The sequence below is a fragment of the Podarcis liolepis genome (assembly GCF_965112155.1).
Source record: "Podarcis liolepis genome assembly, chromosome: 10".
NCBI lineage: Eukaryota > Metazoa > Chordata > Lepidosauria > Squamata > Lacertidae > Podarcis > Podarcis liolepis.
Window position 1 is genome coordinate 3,399,291 of NC_139562.1, and position 16,272 is coordinate 3,415,562.

At 51.3% G+C, this 16,272-nt stretch overlaps 1 protein-coding gene across 5 annotated transcripts in view; it reads left to right on the forward strand.

Moving 5' to 3' along the window:
* NCAPH2 (non-SMC condensin II complex subunit H2) overlaps positions 1 to 12,839 on the forward strand; it is a 39,623-nt gene extending 26,784 nt beyond the window's left edge. For all 5 annotated transcript variants that reach the window (XM_083461256.1, XM_083461260.1, XM_083461257.1 and 2 more), the window contains exons 14-21: positions 290 to 343; positions 1,794 to 1,867; positions 3,277 to 3,382; positions 3,678 to 3,746; positions 5,695 to 5,750; positions 8,410 to 8,511; positions 9,838 to 9,987; positions 12,560 to 12,839. In XM_083461256.1, coding sequence (XP_083317382.1) covers positions 290 to 343; positions 1,794 to 1,867; positions 3,277 to 3,382; positions 3,678 to 3,746; positions 5,695 to 5,750; positions 8,410 to 8,511; positions 9,838 to 9,987; positions 12,560 to 12,700 — 752 coding nt within the window. In that variant the 3' untranslated portion in view covers positions 12,701 to 12,839. The remainder of the gene's footprint in view (positions 1 to 289; positions 344 to 1,793; positions 1,868 to 3,276; positions 3,383 to 3,677; positions 3,747 to 5,694; positions 5,751 to 8,409; positions 8,512 to 9,837; positions 9,988 to 12,559) is intronic.
* The last annotated feature ends 3,433 nt before the right edge of the window (positions 12,840 to 16,272 follow it).

The following is a 16,272-nucleotide window of genomic DNA, read 5'->3' on the forward strand; positions in this document are numbered from 1 at the left end:
CAAGGGCAGCCCCACATAGAGCGAGTTACCATAATCAAGCCTGGAGGTGACCGTTGCATGGATCACTGTGGCCAGATCGGGCGGGAAAGGCAAGGGACCAGCTGCTTAGCACGGCGAAGGTGGAAGAATGCCAGGTTCTTGCATAGCATCGTCTTTCCCTTTGACCTGACTCACTGCCTGGCCTTGGAAGTGCCTCTGTGCCACCTTGAGGAGGGAGGGAGCAGGGAGGGCCGCTGAGCCAGAGAACCTCTGCCGTCTCCCTCTGAGCATGTTCTTCTTCTCTCCCCAGAGCACCACAGAGCTGGCAACCAGAGAAGCAGGAAGAAAGGTCCAGTGTTCACTGGTGAGTGGGTGCAACTCATGGGTGGGCGGGTGGGAAGGTCACTGTCCTGGGTCCTTTGTCGGTTTGCCTTCCCCTCTTCATTAGTTTGCTTATGCTTGACTTTGCGTTTAATAAGAAACAAGCAAAGCTGCAGGGAGCAAGTTAGAAATTCTCTGCATTTCTTTGGGCCCCACTCTGGGCATCTTCCAGACGCCTCTCCTTCAGGCAGTCCAATTTACAGCCTTTGGGCGTTGCTCTCATACAATCCTAGGGTTGGAAGGGACCCCCAGGGGTCATCTAGTCCAACCCCCTGCAACGCAGGAATCTCAGCTAAAGGATCTCTGACAGGTGGCCACCCGACCTCTGCTTAAAAACCTCCCACAAAGGAGAGTCCACCACTGTCAGAGGTTTTCCATTCCTCTGTCAAATGGCTCTCACCATCAGAAGATTCTTCCTAAAGTTTCTTGTCATGTGACTCCATTGGTTTCTTGTCATGTGACTCCATTGGTTTGGGTGCTCCCCTCTGTAGCTCTCATGTGACCTCAGTATTAAACTCTCCTTGGGGTGGGTGCAAAATTTCCTTGCACGCACACGCATGGTATCTGAGGGTTAGTCGGATCCCAGGTGTTGCCTTGCAGTCTGTGGGACGCCAACTGCCCATTCATACTAATAAAACCTGCACATGTTCCCACATGGGCGGGCAGGTGTCTCGGGACCCTGCCACAGCCACTGAGCATCTTTTCGGCACCAAAATGTGCACAAAATGTAGAAGCAGCAATGGAGCCCCTCTCCAGAGAGCCTGAAAATAGATGTGACTACAGATTTCATCATCCTTGACCCTTGGCCATACAGCCTGCTGGGAGTTGGAGTCCCACAACATCTGGGACAGGAATCGCCGTTTCTCTGTCAAGGGCAGTGGGAGATGGTTGGGTGTTGGGGGTATAGACCAGGGGTAGGCAACCTAAGGCCCGGGGGCCGGATCCGGCCCAATTGCCTTCTAAATCCAGTCCGCGGACAGTCTGGGAATCAGTGTGTTTTTACATGAGTAGAATGTGTGTTTTTATTTCAAATGCCTCTCTGGGTTATTTGTGGGGCATAGGAATTTGTTCCTTTTTTTTTCTAAAATATAGTTCGGGCCCCCCCACAAGGTCTGAGGGACAGTGGACCGGCCCACGGCTGAAAAAGGTTGCTGACCCCTGGTATAGACAGTTGAAAAGAAAGCTAAGCTGAAGCCAAGCTGGGTTGGGGAGGATTTCAGAAGGGATTTTGGAGTCAGCCACGTAAGAATCCGGGGCAGGAAGCCTGGGGAACAGCAAAGCTGCAGAAGAAGGGCTGGATGGAGAGTGGCTTTTCGCTGCTCCTTGCAAAGCTGCTTCCCAGAGCCTGGGAGCAGGACAAGGGGATTTGGGGAGGGGGAGAGAAGCTGGGCTTTGTCGAAGACCCTGTTCCTGATCCTGTTATTTCTGGACAGATCTCGAAGTCCTCTACTTGAATCATGCGAAGGAGCGCTTGGCTGCCCAGAAGAAGCTGCAGAGGATGAGGATGGTGAGGAGAGAGACCTTTCATTCATTCGCTTTTGCTTAACTTCGCCGCCCCTGATTTCCTGCCAGTGCAGACAAGGCAGTTTGCAATCTGATGAGAAACAATCTAATAGGCACACGACTTGCAAGGAGAAAAGGGTGGCAGCTGGGAGCGTTGTCTGTGCTGGGAGCCCCCTCTGATCCCCGTAGAAGTGGTCCAGTTTGTTAGCATCTCTGCATGATCAAGTTTATCTAGTGCATTTTTCCTCAAGGTGGGACACACATTGTTCTTGCCCTCCTCATTTAATAATAATAAATTATTATTTGTACCCCGGCCAGAGCAGGGCTCAGAGCAGCTAACATTATATAAATAATACAATATTCGATCCCCACAACAACCCTGTGAGGTAGGTTAGGCTGAGAGAAGGCAGTGACAGGCCCCCGGGGTCACACAGTTGAGCTTCACGGCTGCGTGAGAGGGATTTGAACCCAGGTCCCAGCCTGATAACTAACCACTACAACGCTGCTGCTGTAATGCAAGAAAATTGGTGCTCTTCTTGCAAGAAGAGTCCTGGTGCTCTGGCAAGAGGAATATCTGCCCAATGCCCTCCTGCCCCTTATCCCGGGTTTTGGAGACGCTTGTGAGGCTCGCTAGAGCCCTCTAAGGCCCAGGCTGAGAAGAGGAGCTACTGTCCCTTGTCAAATATTTGGGAGCAAAAAGTTCATTTCCAGTGCTGGTGGAATGGCTAGTGTGTTGGGCTAGGACCCAGGAGTAAGGTAAAGGGACCCCTGACCATTAGGTCCAGTTGTGGCCGACTCTGGGGTTGTGGCGCTCATTTCGCTTTACTGGCCGAGGGAGCCGGCGTACAGCTTCCGGGTCATGTGGCCAGCAGGACTAAGCCGCTTCTGGCGAACCAGAGCAGCGCACGGAAACACCATTTACCTTCCCACCAGAGGGGTACCTATTTATCTACTTGCACTGGCGTGTTTTCGAACTGCTAGGTTGGCAGGAGCAGGGACCAAGCAGCGGGAGCTCACCCCGTCGCGGGGATTCGAACCGCCAACCTTCTGATCAGCAAGTCCTATGCTATGTGGTTTAACCCACAGCGCCACCCACATCCCTCAGGACCCCTGGGTTCAAATCCTCAACTCAGCCATGAAACCCACTGGGTGATTTTGGACCAGTCACTGCCTCTATCAGCCTAACTTAACTCACAGGGTTGTTGTTGGGGATTAAATGGGGGGGGGGAGAGATAACTGGGTGTGCCACCTTGAAGGAAAAAATTCAGATATAACCGCCACAAATGAATGACTAGAATAAGGCTGCTTGGGAAGGCAAGCTTTGCTCAAAACCTCATGAAAAGTGACTGACCCTGAGCGAGAACAGGGTGGCAAAAACAGGCCTGGTTTTTGTTTTTATCTTTCCCCCTGAAGCAAGATGCGCAGCTGGCCAATCGGTTAGAGGAGCCCGAAGCCCTGGAGGAGGAAGAGGAGCAAGACGACGATGACGCCATGGGCGATATGGATGTCGGAGGGGCAGGTCTGTCCACAGTTTCTGGGCTGAGCGCTGGGAATCTCTCGGGCCTCTCCCCCAAAACCAGGGCCTCCATTTTCAGCCCAGAATTGGCCGTTGCAATGGGGGGCCACACGATGCTCCTTCCACACAGGTCCCCCACCCCTGGTTTAAAGCAACCAGTGGGGCGAAGGAACCACATTTCTGGATGCCAATTCACCCAATCTCGGTGCCCATTTGCCCACAGCCGTTGTGCTCAAGCCTTTCCCCAAACGCTCCCCCCGTCGCACTTGCCTCGACCGCCACCTTTCTCTGTCCACAGATGACTTTCTGGAGCCCGAAGGTGCCCACCAGGGGGAAGCTGCAGAGGAGGCACCAGTTGGCCTGATAGGTAACAATTGTCAGGTGGCGTTGTTTGCTGGGCTGGGGGCTGGGCCTGTAAGAATAGCTGGAAGCTGGTCTGTTAACCCACAGCCCAATGGGGAGCAATTGGGGGGGGGGGCAAATCTTGGGTTCAGCACTGAGAAGCTGATTATTATTATTTTTATTTATTTATTTATTTATACATACATACATACATACCCCGTCCATCTGGCTAGGTTTCCCCAGCCACTCTGGGCGGCCTCCAACAGAACACTAAAATACAATAACCTATTAAACATGAAAAGCTTCCCTAAACAGGGCTGCCTTCAGATGTCTTCTAAAAGTTTGGTAGTTATTTTTCTATAAACAAAAAACTATAAAAATTGCAAACACATCAAAATCAAACAAATCCCCGAACCCAACCAAATATCCATTCCACCCCCACACACAAAAAATCAAAAGGGGAAAAAAGAACATTTTAAAAAGAACTCTGCGCCGCTCCGAGTCCTCCTGGGCAGCAACAGCAGCTATGGCAACCATCCTTATGAGGCCTGTCAGGCCCTGTCCTGGGCCAGGTGGTGAGTGGCAGGAACGGGGTCCTTAGGCACTCACGCAGGGGAGTTATTTGTGTTATTTCTGTTATTTGTGCCAAAGAGCCCTGTGGGGCATAGCCAAATAATTTGGCTGCTTTGCACAACTCACAGCTGCGGGTTGAGAAAGATACCTAATGAATATTTATCCTGCACTAACTGGTGACCAGGGAAGCCTAGGCTTCGAAGTGTGTTGGGGGGTACAGTGAGTGAGTGGCCCCATCAAGAGAAGGCTCTGATTTGTGGTTGTTTGGAGACAATGGAGGAATGCACCTTGCGAATCCAGGAGAGACATGTTTTGTTGCAGCTGGGGCAGGTGAAGGTGTCCAGTTGTGCTGGTGCAGATGCCCCATGCTGTTTCTTCTCTCTTGAGTTCCTCCCAGCCGTCATTCCTCCTCTGGTCACTTCACTGCTATGAACGCACAACTTGTCTGCCTTCAGCATACGTGAAGAAGCATCTCCACCCCCATTGTTCAGCCCAGACACTGAGATCCAGCGCCAAGGGCCTTCTGGCGGTTCCCTCCCTCTGAGAAGCGAAGTTGCAGGGAACCAGGCAGAGGGCCTTCTCGGTGGTGGCGCTCGCCCTGTGGAACGCCCTCCCGACAGATGTCAAGGAGATAAACAACTATCTGAGTTTTAGAAGACATCTGAAGGCAGCCCTGTTTAGGGACGTTTTTGGTGTCTGACATTTTATTGTGTTTTTAATATTTTGTTGGAAGCTGCCCAGAGTGGCTGGGGAAACCCAGCCAGATGGGCTGGGTATAGATAATAAATGATGATGATGATGATCCAGAGCACCTATTTTGAACCCCAAAGGCCCCAGATTTAATCTCTAAGTGGGGGACTCCCTACCTGGGGAGCAGCTGCCAGTCAGTGCCCAGAGTAGCTGGGGAAACCCAGCCAGATGGGTGGGGTATAAATTACAGTGGTGCCCCGCAAGACGAATGCCTCGCAAGACGAAAAGCTCGCTAGACGAAAGGGTTTTTCGGTTTTGCGTTGCTTCACTAGACGAATTTCCCTATGGGCTTGCTTCGCAAGACGAAAACATCTTGCGCTTTTTTCTTAAAGCCGCTTGAAGAGGCGCAGTTGTGATGGACCGTGCTTCGCAAGACGAAAAACATCGCAAGACGAAAAGACTCGCGGAACAAATTATTTTCGTCTTGCGAGGCACCACTGTATTATTATTATTATTATTATTATTATTATTATTATTATTATTATCATGCCTGTCTCCAGGCACTGTGGTCGTCTGCCAGGGATTCCAGCCTCTGGCCCCTGCAGCTGTTTCTGGGGTGCTTTTGATGTTGTGGGATGTAAGCAAGGCAGTTGCCCACAGCTAATCTGAGACGTTTAGGAGAACCTCTTAATTTCTGCATTTGCTTACAGATCTTGGTGACATCACCCCTGCCATCAACTACGAGGAATACGTGCAAAGAAATGTGGTGCGTATCGTGTGTGTGTTGGTCACGTGGCATTTAGGTGTGTTCCAGGCAGCCACCCATCAAAACACTGGCCAGACTCACACCTGATTATCTTACTTGGTGAGGTGATGGTCTTGCCTGATTTCAGAGCCATGCCCTGGGGACGCTCGGCCTCACTGTGTCTCCCACCACTTGTTACTGAATTTATATCCCGCCTTTTCCTGTTCCTGGTTCTCCCTTTCTCCATTTTATCCGTACAACAATCCTGTGAGGTAAGCCAGGCTGCAAGAGATTATGGCTGGCCCAAGTCACCCAGTGAACTTCATAGCTGACTTGAGATTTGAGCCACGGTGTCAGGCTCTAGTCCTAGACTCTAGGCACTAGCGCGCCTTATTTCTTCCCCTTTTTTAAATTCAAAATTTACTTCTTAATAAAATACAGTGGTACCTCGGATTAAGTACTTAATTCGTTCCGGAGGTCCGTACTTAACCTGAAACTGTTCTTAACCTGAAGCACCACTTTAGCTAATGGGGCCTCCCGCTGCTGCCATGCCGCCAGAGCACGATTTCTGTTCTCATCCTGAAGCAAAGTTCTTAACCTGAAGCACTATTTCTGGGTTAGTGGAGTCTGTAACCTGAAGCGCCTGTAACCTGAAGCGTATGTAACCTGAGGTACCACTGTAAAGCAAAGATAAAGAATTTGAGTAAATACTCGGAACGTTACAGCAGGTTGAAAGTAGCATAAGGTTGAACAATATAATTAAATGTACTGTTCCAAAACATTACAAAAAAGCCTGTTTTTCCATAAATATTTTAGGCTGGTTTATATATATTCTTTTGTAATAAGTTAGCTTAATCATGGTTACTACGGACCCAATTTTCTCAGTTCATTTAGAAATAGTAGGATATATGTTCTCCCCCCCCCCCCAACACACACTTTTAGCTATTATAATAGCTAAGCAGCTTCCCAGTCTTTTTTGAAGTCTCTGTTGTCCGTGTCTCTCTGAGTTTCCCTGTTAGCTTTGCCAGTTCAGCATATTCCATCAGTTTTTCTTGCCATTCTTCTTCGGTCAGTGTCTTCTCATCTTTCCATTTCTGGGCTAGTAAAATCCTAGCTGCTGGTGTTACAGGAAGCCTTATTTCTGCCTCTCATACTGGGGACCCCTTGAGACAGGCAGCCAGAGCCCCAGCCATCCAGGGGGCAGCTATTGCCCAAGATAATCTTGGATGAGAGGGCCTAGCAGTGGCAATTGGCCACGATAGTTTAATGTAGGGTTACCAGGTGTCCCTGTTTCCCGGGGACAGTCCCCGGATTTGCGAGTAAGTCTGCAGACAAATTCCATCCCCGGATTTCATCTAACGTCCCCGGGAAACGCAGCAGTGGCAGTCTCAGCAGCCCGGAGCAGTTGGCTCTGGCTGGCTTCAGGAGCTGCTCAGAAGTCCCCATATGATGGTGGTGCAGGGGCTCAAAGATGCAGCTTCCGGGCTGCCTCCACCTTCCCTGACCCCAGCAAATAAGCTGTGAAGGGAGGCTTCATGCTGCCTATCGGAACAGCCTCCCAACTCCTACTTGCGTGCAAGCAGGAGCGGGGCAGGGATCTCTCAGCTGTGAAGGGGAGGCTTCACGCTGCTTATCAGAGCTTGTGTGCAAGCAGGAGGGGGCAGGGACCTCTCAGTTAGGCAACAGGAAGTCTCCCTTCCCAGCTGAGGAATCCCAGCCCCTGCTGCTTGCACGAAAGTAGGAAAGGGATTGGGGCTGCTCCGATGGGAAGGGAGGCATCGCGCTGCCCGGGCCTCATTGCCGCCGCCGCTCTCGGCCCCCCTCCTCCGCCTTCCATGCCTGACCCACTGCGCACCGCTTCCCCACCACCACCGAAGAACCAACAACTGAGGGGCTGCCCAGGCTCAGGGAGAAAGGAGATAGAAGACTCGGAGGAAGGGGAAACGTGGCGGTTGAGGTCAAGGCGGCAGCCACCCCTCTGCCACCGCCATGGCTGCAGCATCAATGTCCCGAACGTGTAGTATTTATTTATTTGAAGTGTCCCCGGATTCATTGAAAAAAATCTGGTAACCTTAGTTTAATGAGCCCTCCATGTTCAGATGCAGTCTACCCTGAGGACAGGACAAAGTGTGTGGAAAGCAGTATCTGGAAACAGCCTCTTTTGGCGGGGTGTGTGTGTGTGTGTGTGCGCGCGCGCTGCCCCACTTTCTGCCTCCCACTTACTTTGCCTCTCCAGGAAGAAGAGAGGGCTTACTAAGCAGGTTGTGTTCTGCTGGCTTATTATGCAGTAGCAGTTTGGGATAAAAAAATAAAATCAGAGCGGTTGGATAAAAAACAGCTGCCTTGTGCTAGCCTCCCAGCTCTGAGCAGTAGTTGGCCTTTGCGACCTGAGCGCTCCTTCAGAGCAGGATCAGAACCCCACCTTCTGCGGATCTTGAGCGCAAGGCCCTTGGTTTGATTTGATGTTTCATCCCCAAAAAGTTTGATTTGATGTTTTCATCCCCAATTTTTTTTTTTATTTGAGTTTCTACTGAAATGAGGCTGCATTTTAATCTTGTTTTTAAGTTGTATTTTAATCCATTGTTTTTATACCTCGTGTTAGCTACCCTGAGCCCGGTCTTGGCTGGGGAGGGTGGGGTATAAATAAAAGTTTTTATTATTATTATTTTTCTCTCCCCAGGAAGTGTTCATCTCGCACTCCCAGAAATACGCCCGAGAGACCGTTCTGTCCCGGCACGTTCGGGACTGGGAGGAGATGGTGGTCCCGAAGCTGGAGGAGCAGGTGAGGCTCAGTTTGGGGGGGCAGGCCTGCCTGACTCCCCCTATTTCCCAGGTCCCACACCTCTTGCCATCTCCCGCCAACAACACCCTCAAGTGCTTTTGTGTAGCTGTAAGGCAGGGGTTGGGACGCGAGTGGCACTGTGGGTTAAACCACAGAGCCTAGGATTTGCCAATCAGAAGGTCAGCGGTTCAAATCCCCGCGACGGGGTGAGCTCCCGTTGCTCAGTCCCTGCTCCTGCCAACCTAGTTTGAAAGCACGTCAAAGTGCAAGTAGATAAATAGGCACCGCTCCGGCGGGAAGGTAAACGGTGTTTCCGTGCGCTGCTCTGGTTCGCCAGAAGTGGCTTAGTCCTGCTGGGCACATGACCCAGAAGCTGTATGCCGGCTCCCTCGGCCAATAAAGCGAGATGAGCGCTGCAGAGTCTGCCACGAGTGGACCTAATGGTCAGGGGTCCCTTTACCTTTTAAGGCAGGGGTCAGCAACCTTTTTCAGCCAGGGGCCGGTCCACTGTCCCTCAGACCTTGTGGGGGGCCGGACTATATTTTGAAAAAGATCCGCCGGATAGCAGGCAGCTATCCCGAAGCAGCAGCAACCGCGGCAGCCTCGCCTTCCCATGGCGAGGTGGTGCGCGGCTTCGGCCAGGGCTCCAAGGAGCGGGGCATCCCCGCAACTGCCAGAACTACCAGCCGGTAAGCGCTGCTAGTTGGCTGCAGGTGGGGGTAGTCTTATACGGCGAGTATATCCCAAACTCTATATTTTAACAGGAAAAGTTGGGGGTCATCTAATACGCCCAGTCGCCTAAAACGCCAGAATCTACAGCACTCACATAAAGACTACAGTGGTGCCCCGCAAGACGAATGCCTCGCAAGACGGAAAACTCGCTAGACGAAAGAGTTTTCCGTTTTGGAGGTGCTTCGCAAAACGAATTTCCTATGGGCTTTCTTCGCAAGACGACAATGTCTTGCGAGTTCCTGCTGGTTTTTCCCCTCCCCCCCCATTTTCTAAGCTGCTTATCAGCTGATCCGATCAGCAGATAAGCCGCTAATAGCGCTAATCCGCTAATCCTTCAATGGGCTTGCTTCGCAAGACGAAAAAACCGCTAGACGAAGAGAATCACAGAACGGATTCTTTTCGTCTTGCGAGGCACCACTGTACCTTACACTGCGTTTAAAACCAAAATCGCATTTGGATGGAAACTGTTTCTCAGGCGGCTAGTCCTAGTCTTTATGACCCTGTACCCTCTTCCAGAAGGCAGAAGCTGAAAGAGATCATTTCCGGGGTGGGCACTATCCTGCTTCCCTAACCCGCTTCTCCCTCTCCACCTAGGAATCGCACGAAGCCTTGGACATCCACAGCTATGGGGACATGCTGGTGTCCAAACTGGGCACCGTGGGCGAGTGGCACTCCTTCGCCAGCCTGGTGGCGGGGCAGCCGCCTTTCGAAGTCTGCCGCTGCTTGCTGGCCTCCCTTCAGCTGGTGAGTACGGCGTTCCAAAGGCCGGAGGGTGGGGGCCCTTTTGTGGTTGGGGGTTACGGGGTCCACCTGGGTGTGCCACCCCACCCCTTTCCCCTTCTCCTATCGTAGCCAGGTTGCCTTCCAGCCTTGGGGGGAAGGGCGGCAGCTCGGTGGGTAGAGGTCAAAGGTCCCAGGCCCATTGGAGGTATTTAGCAATAATAATAATAATAATAATAATAAATAATTTTTATTTATTTATACCCCACCCTTCCCGGTTTGGGACGCAGGTGGCGCTGTGGGTTAAACCACAGAGCCTAAGACTTGCCGATCAGAAGGTCGGCGGTTCGAATCCCCACAACGGGGTGAGCTCCCGTTGCTCAGTCCCTGCTCCTGCCAACCTAGCAGTTTGAAAGCACGTCAAAGTGCAAGTAGATCAATACAGTAGGTACTGCTCCAGTGGGAAGGTAAACGGCGTTTCCATGCACTGCTCTGGTTCGCCAGAAGTGGTTTAGTCAATGCCGGTCACATGACCCGGAAGCTGTACGCCGGCTCCCTCGGCCAGTAAAGCGAGATGAGCGCCGCAACCCCAGAGTCGGCCATGACTGGACCTAATGTTCAGGGGTCCCTTTACCTTAACCTTTCCGGTTCAGAAAACCGGGCTCAGGGCAACCAACAACAAATTTAAAACACTTAATTGTGATACAACAAAAAACAGCAAAAATATGGTCTAAAACTTGAATAACAATAAATTCAGAATTCAAAAATCAATTTGGGGGGAAATCCATCCAATAAACATTACATAGTCACCAGACCAACTGGCTAAATTAGTCCTCTTTGGGCCAGCAAGGAGACCAGGGGAGAATTAGCTGTGGGATCCCAGAGCCGGTAATCTTCATAAAAAGGGGAAGGAAGGGGAATAAAAGATCAGGCTAAGTTCAAATTGAAAGCCAGGCGGAATAGCTCTGTCTTACAGGCCCTGCAGAAGGAGGTTAAATCCTGCAGGGCCCTGGTCTCATGGGACAGAGCATTCCACCAGGTCGGAGCCATCACTGAAAAGGCCCTGGCCCTGGTGGAGGATAGTCTGACTTCCTTAGGGCCCGGGACCTCTGAACTATGGTTGTTTATGGACCTTAAGGTCCTCTCGGGGCAGACCAGGAGAGGCGGTCCCATAGATACGAGGGCCCTAAGCCACAAAGGGCTTTAAGCAGAGGTTGAGTGGCCACCTGTCAGGGATACCTTTGCTGGGATTCCTGCAAAGCCGGGGGTTGGGCTGGGGTCCCTTTCAACTCTTAAGATTTTGCGATTCATTCCCTGGTGACATCTCCAGGTAGGGCAGAGAGAGAGATGTCTCGGATCCCCGAGAGTGTAGCTGCCAGCCCGTGTGGCCAATACTGAGCTAGGCAGACCCCAGGGACTCGCATGGTGTAAGGCAGCTTCCCTGGTTCCACATTGTAGCCTGTGGGTTAGCTCAGCTGGTAGAGCACGGAACTCTTAAATCTCAGTGTCGTGGGTTCGAGCCCACGTTGGGCAAATGAATTCCCGCATTGCAGGGGATTGGACTGGGTGATGATGATGATTTATTTATTACTTATCTCCCGCCCATCTGGCCAGGTCTCCCCAGCCACTCTGGGCGGCTCCCAACAGAACATTAAAAACAGAATAAAACTTGAAGCTTTAAAAACTTCTCTAAGCAGAACTGCTTTCAGATGTCTTCTAAAAGTCAGATAGTTGTTTATTTCCTTGACATCTGATGGGAGGGCATTCCACAGGAATTGTGGATCATCTCTCTGTAGTGATGTAGGGATATAGGAAAAGGTGAACAGGTTCTTACTTTTGTATTGTTAACTGCCTTGGGAATAATAATAATAATAATAATAATAATAATAATAATAATAATAATAATAATAATAATAGTAATAATATTTTTTTATTTATACCCCGCCTATCTGGTTGGGTTTCCACAGCCACACTGGGCGGCTTCCAACAGGATGTTAAAAATACATGAAAACATCAGTCATTAAAAACTTCCCCAAACAGGGCTGCCTTCAGATGTCTTCTAAAAGTCAGATACAGTGGTACCTCGGGTTAAGTACTTAATTCATTCTGGAGGTCCGTTCTTAACCTGAAACTGTGATTAACCTGAAGCACCACTTTAGCTAATGGGGCCTCCTCCTGCCGCTGTGCAATTTCTGTTCTCATCCTGAAGCAAAGTTCTTAACCTGAAGCACTATTTCTGGGTTAGCTGAGTCTGTAACCTGAAGCGTATGTAACCTGAGGTACCACTGTAGTGGTTTATTTCCTTGACATCTGATGGGAGGCTGTTCCACAGGGCGGGCGCCACCACCGAGAAGGCCCTCTGCCTGGTTCCCTGTAACCTCACTTCTCGCAGGGAGGGAACCACCAGAAGGCCCTCGGACCTCAGTGTCCAGGCAGAATGATGGGGGTGGAGACGCTCCTTCAGGTCTACAGGGCCGAGGCCGTTTAGGCCTTTCAAGGTCAGCACCAACACTTTTGAATTGTGCTCAGAAACGTCCTGGGACCTTCGGGGCTCCCTTCCTGCTCTACAATTCTCTAATTCCACATCTTCCTCTAGGCCAACGACTACACAGTGGAAATCTCCCAGAAGCCTGGCCTGGAGGAGGGCATGGACACCATGGCTCTGCGCCTGCTGACCCAGGACAAGGCACACGACCGCTTCCGCACCTACACGGCTCCCTCGCTTGGCCAGCACTGACGCCTCTCCTCCTGCGCACATGCATATGTGTTTGTGTGTATATATGTGTATATATCTCTGTACAGCTTCTGCACCCTCCTTTCCCCACTATGCTTAGACCCTCTTCTCTTTGCCACAATAAACTCGTGCGCTGGAGTCATTCCTGGGTTTCCTTTCTCAGTGCCGGGCACCGACCTCAAGGACAAAACTCGGGATCTGTTCCCTTCTGGGATTTTGTTTCCGTTTGGAGCATGAGGCAGGGGGTTCAAGATGTGCAAGCCGAGGGGTCCCGCCCTTAGGCCTAACCTTCCTCTGCTGGCGGCAAAGAGGCTGTTTGGAACCTGGAGGCCGGCTGGAACAAGAGCTGCACTCATTGAGTTTGTGTGATGCTGGTTTTGTTCCTTGCAGCCCAGTTTGAGGAAGCACAGCTCTGCAGTGGTTAAGCTTTACTGCGCATGAGATTAAAGGCTTCTGTGCAGCCGAAGTGTTTGTCCGCACAGGAGGTTGTCTGCTGTATAGTATCTCTCTTCTGGCCACAGAAGCAGCAGCAGCATTTGGTCACTAGGAAAGCTACCGCCCTTAGAGGGTTCATGCTCCAGGATTGCCTCTGCATTCCCAGAAGCCACAACCAGCCAGACACATAAGTGCTGCTCTTGGAAATGCAAAGAGCGGGCAACACTCCCAGAGTTACAACCATTTCAGCCGTAAACTCGAGGCTACAGAATTACACATGCTTCCCGCAAGACACCAGGTGTACCGGGAATCTGTTGTTATACAGTGGTACCTCGGGATGCGAACAGGATCTGTTCCAGAGCCCCGTTCGCATCCTGAACAGAACGTAAGACATGTGTGCGCGGGTCGCGTTTCACCACTTCCGCGCATGCCATCATTTTGAGCGTCTGTGCATGCACGAGCGGCGAAACCCGGAAGTAACACGCTCCGTTACTTCCGGGTCGCCGCGGAGCGCAACCTGAAAATACTTATCCTGAAGCGTATTTATCTCGAGGTGTGACTGTACTGGCAGGGAAGCCTACAGCAATAATTAAAAAGGAAATACAAAAAGAACCCCAAAGCTACTAAATCACAAGGCTGTCTAGCAGTAAGGGGCGCCCCCACCCTGGCTGTGAGTCCAGGAAGGCCTTTCCCCACCTGGCCTGACTCCAGCTGCAAAAGCACAGGTTGCTGGACAGACTCTTGGGCTGGGGAGCTGCTGTTGGTTTTTTGTACCTTCAGCTTAAGAACAGAGGTCTGTTCTTAAGCTGAAACCATTCTTATCCTGAGGCGCACTTTCACTAATGGGGTTTCTCTGCTGCCCATGAGCCTCTGACGCACGATTTCTGTTCACATCCCGGGGCAAAGTTCACAACCAGGAGACCTGCTTCCGGGTTAGCGGAGTTCATAACCTGAAGCGTTCGTAACCAGAGGTACCACTGTATGGTGGATGCTCGGGTTGCGAACATGATCTCTGCAGGATGCACGTTCGCAACCCAGAGTGTTCGCAACCCGCAGCAGCGCGTCTGCGCACATGAGCGTTGTGATTTGGTGCTTATGCACAAAGCGCGATTTAGTGCTTCTGTGCATGCGCAACCGCCAGAACCTGGAAGTAACCTGTTCCGGTACTTCCGGTACCCAAAAAAACGCAACCTGAAGCGTCTGTAACCCGAGGTATTACTGTATGTTTTGCTTACTGTTTGACTACTCTTCTTGTAGTTATGTGGGGAGGGGGTTCCATGTTGTAAGCCGCCTTGAGCGTGGTTTGAGCTGTGGAAAGCTGGCATACAAATAAAAGGATGTCTGCATGTACCCAGCAAACCTCTGCGGAGAGGCTTCCACAATGCGTGGCACCAGAGAAGAAGGCAGTCGAAATAATGCCCAGAGAGTAGGTGGGCTCTCTGTGACATTCTGGCCGTGGCTGGACAGCAACTCAGGTATATCAGCTAGGTGCCAAATGGCTCCTTAACCCAGGACGTGGGTGGCGCGGTGGGTTAAACCACAGAGCCTAGGACTCACTGATCAGAAGGTCGGCGGTTCGAATCCCTGCAATGACGGGGTGAGCTCCCGTTGCTCGGTCCCTGTTCCTGCCAACCTAGCAGTTCAAAAGCACGTCAAAGTGCAAGTAGAGAAATAGGTACCACTCTGGCGGGAAGGTAAACGATGTTTCCGTGCACTGCTCTGGTTTGCCAGAAGCGGCTTAGTCAGCTGCACTCCGGCTCCCTCGGCCGATAAAGCGAGATGAGCGCCGCAACCCCAGAGTCGGCCACGACTGGACCTAATGGTCAGGGGTCCCTTTACCTTTTTACCATTGCCAAAACAGAATGCCTCATTGCCATTTGGGGGCCAGGCGGTTTGAATTCTGAATTTGTGGAGGTAACATATATAACCAATAGAATTCTGCAGAATACGTTGCTAGGGTGTGAAAACAGCCAAGATCCACGGATCCCCAGATAATACATCTCCAGGTGGTCAAGACATCAGCTGGCATCCTGGCGCCCGGGCATCTAAACTTGGCCGCAAGTGGCAGGTAAAAGGACCCCTGACCATTAGGTCCAGTCGCAGCCGACTCTGGGGTTGCGGTGCTCATCTCTCTTTATTGGCCGAAGGAAGCTGGCGTGCAGCTTCCGGGTCATGTGGCCAGCATGACTAAGCCGCTTCTGGCGAACCTGAGCAGCGCACGGAAACGCCGTTTACCTTCCTGTCGGAGTGGTACCTATTTATCTACTTGCACTTTGACATGCTTTCCAACTGCTAGGTTGGCAGGAGCTGGGACAGAGCAACAGGAGCTCACCCCGCTGCGGGGATTCAAACCGCCGACCTTCTGATCGGCAAGTCCTAGGCTCAGTGGCTTAACCCCCAGCACCACCCGCCAGGTGCAAAATGCGCCCAGGGGAATTTCAAACGCTGGCGCTGATCAGAGGGCTGCAGCAGCGCCAAGAGCAAAGACGTTTGGGACTTCTCAGTTTGGCGGGGGGGGAGAGAAAAGGGGAGGATATAAAATGCATGTATGGAGAAGGGACAAAGATGTTTCTCTTCCTCAAACTGCAGCTCAGATAGCCGAGGGGGGGGGGGGAGAGATAGAGATTCAGGCCAGACGGCAGCATATTTAAACCGGATTTCACTGTTGCAAGATGTGATGGTCCCCAACTCGGATGATCTTAAAAGGTATTTTAAAACTTAATGGAAGGCAAGATGGAAGGTCAAAATTAGCAGCTGCTGTGGCTGTCTGTCAGACTGCAGGAGAAGGGATGAACCAGCATCCCTGGGAGGGAACAGCAGGTCCTTGCCCCTCGAATGTACCCCAGATTAACCAAACTGCTGCAAGCAGAGACGCCCATTTTATAGTGGGGGGCATCTGCGCTTAACCTGGGGGCTTTGTGCTTCAGAGGGAAAGAATCGGAGCAACAGGGGTGCCCATCCACAAATAGTAGCTCTTTGGAAACCAATCTTCAAAGCCTTTGCTGCAGCTCTTGGAAACCACAGCGGACAGACAAAGAAGTATGTTTGCGTTTGTTAAAAAGCACCCCAAAATATTTTGTAGGAAGCAAAGCAAACCTCTCTTCTCCCCCAGGTAACCCAGTAAATGAACACACACAATA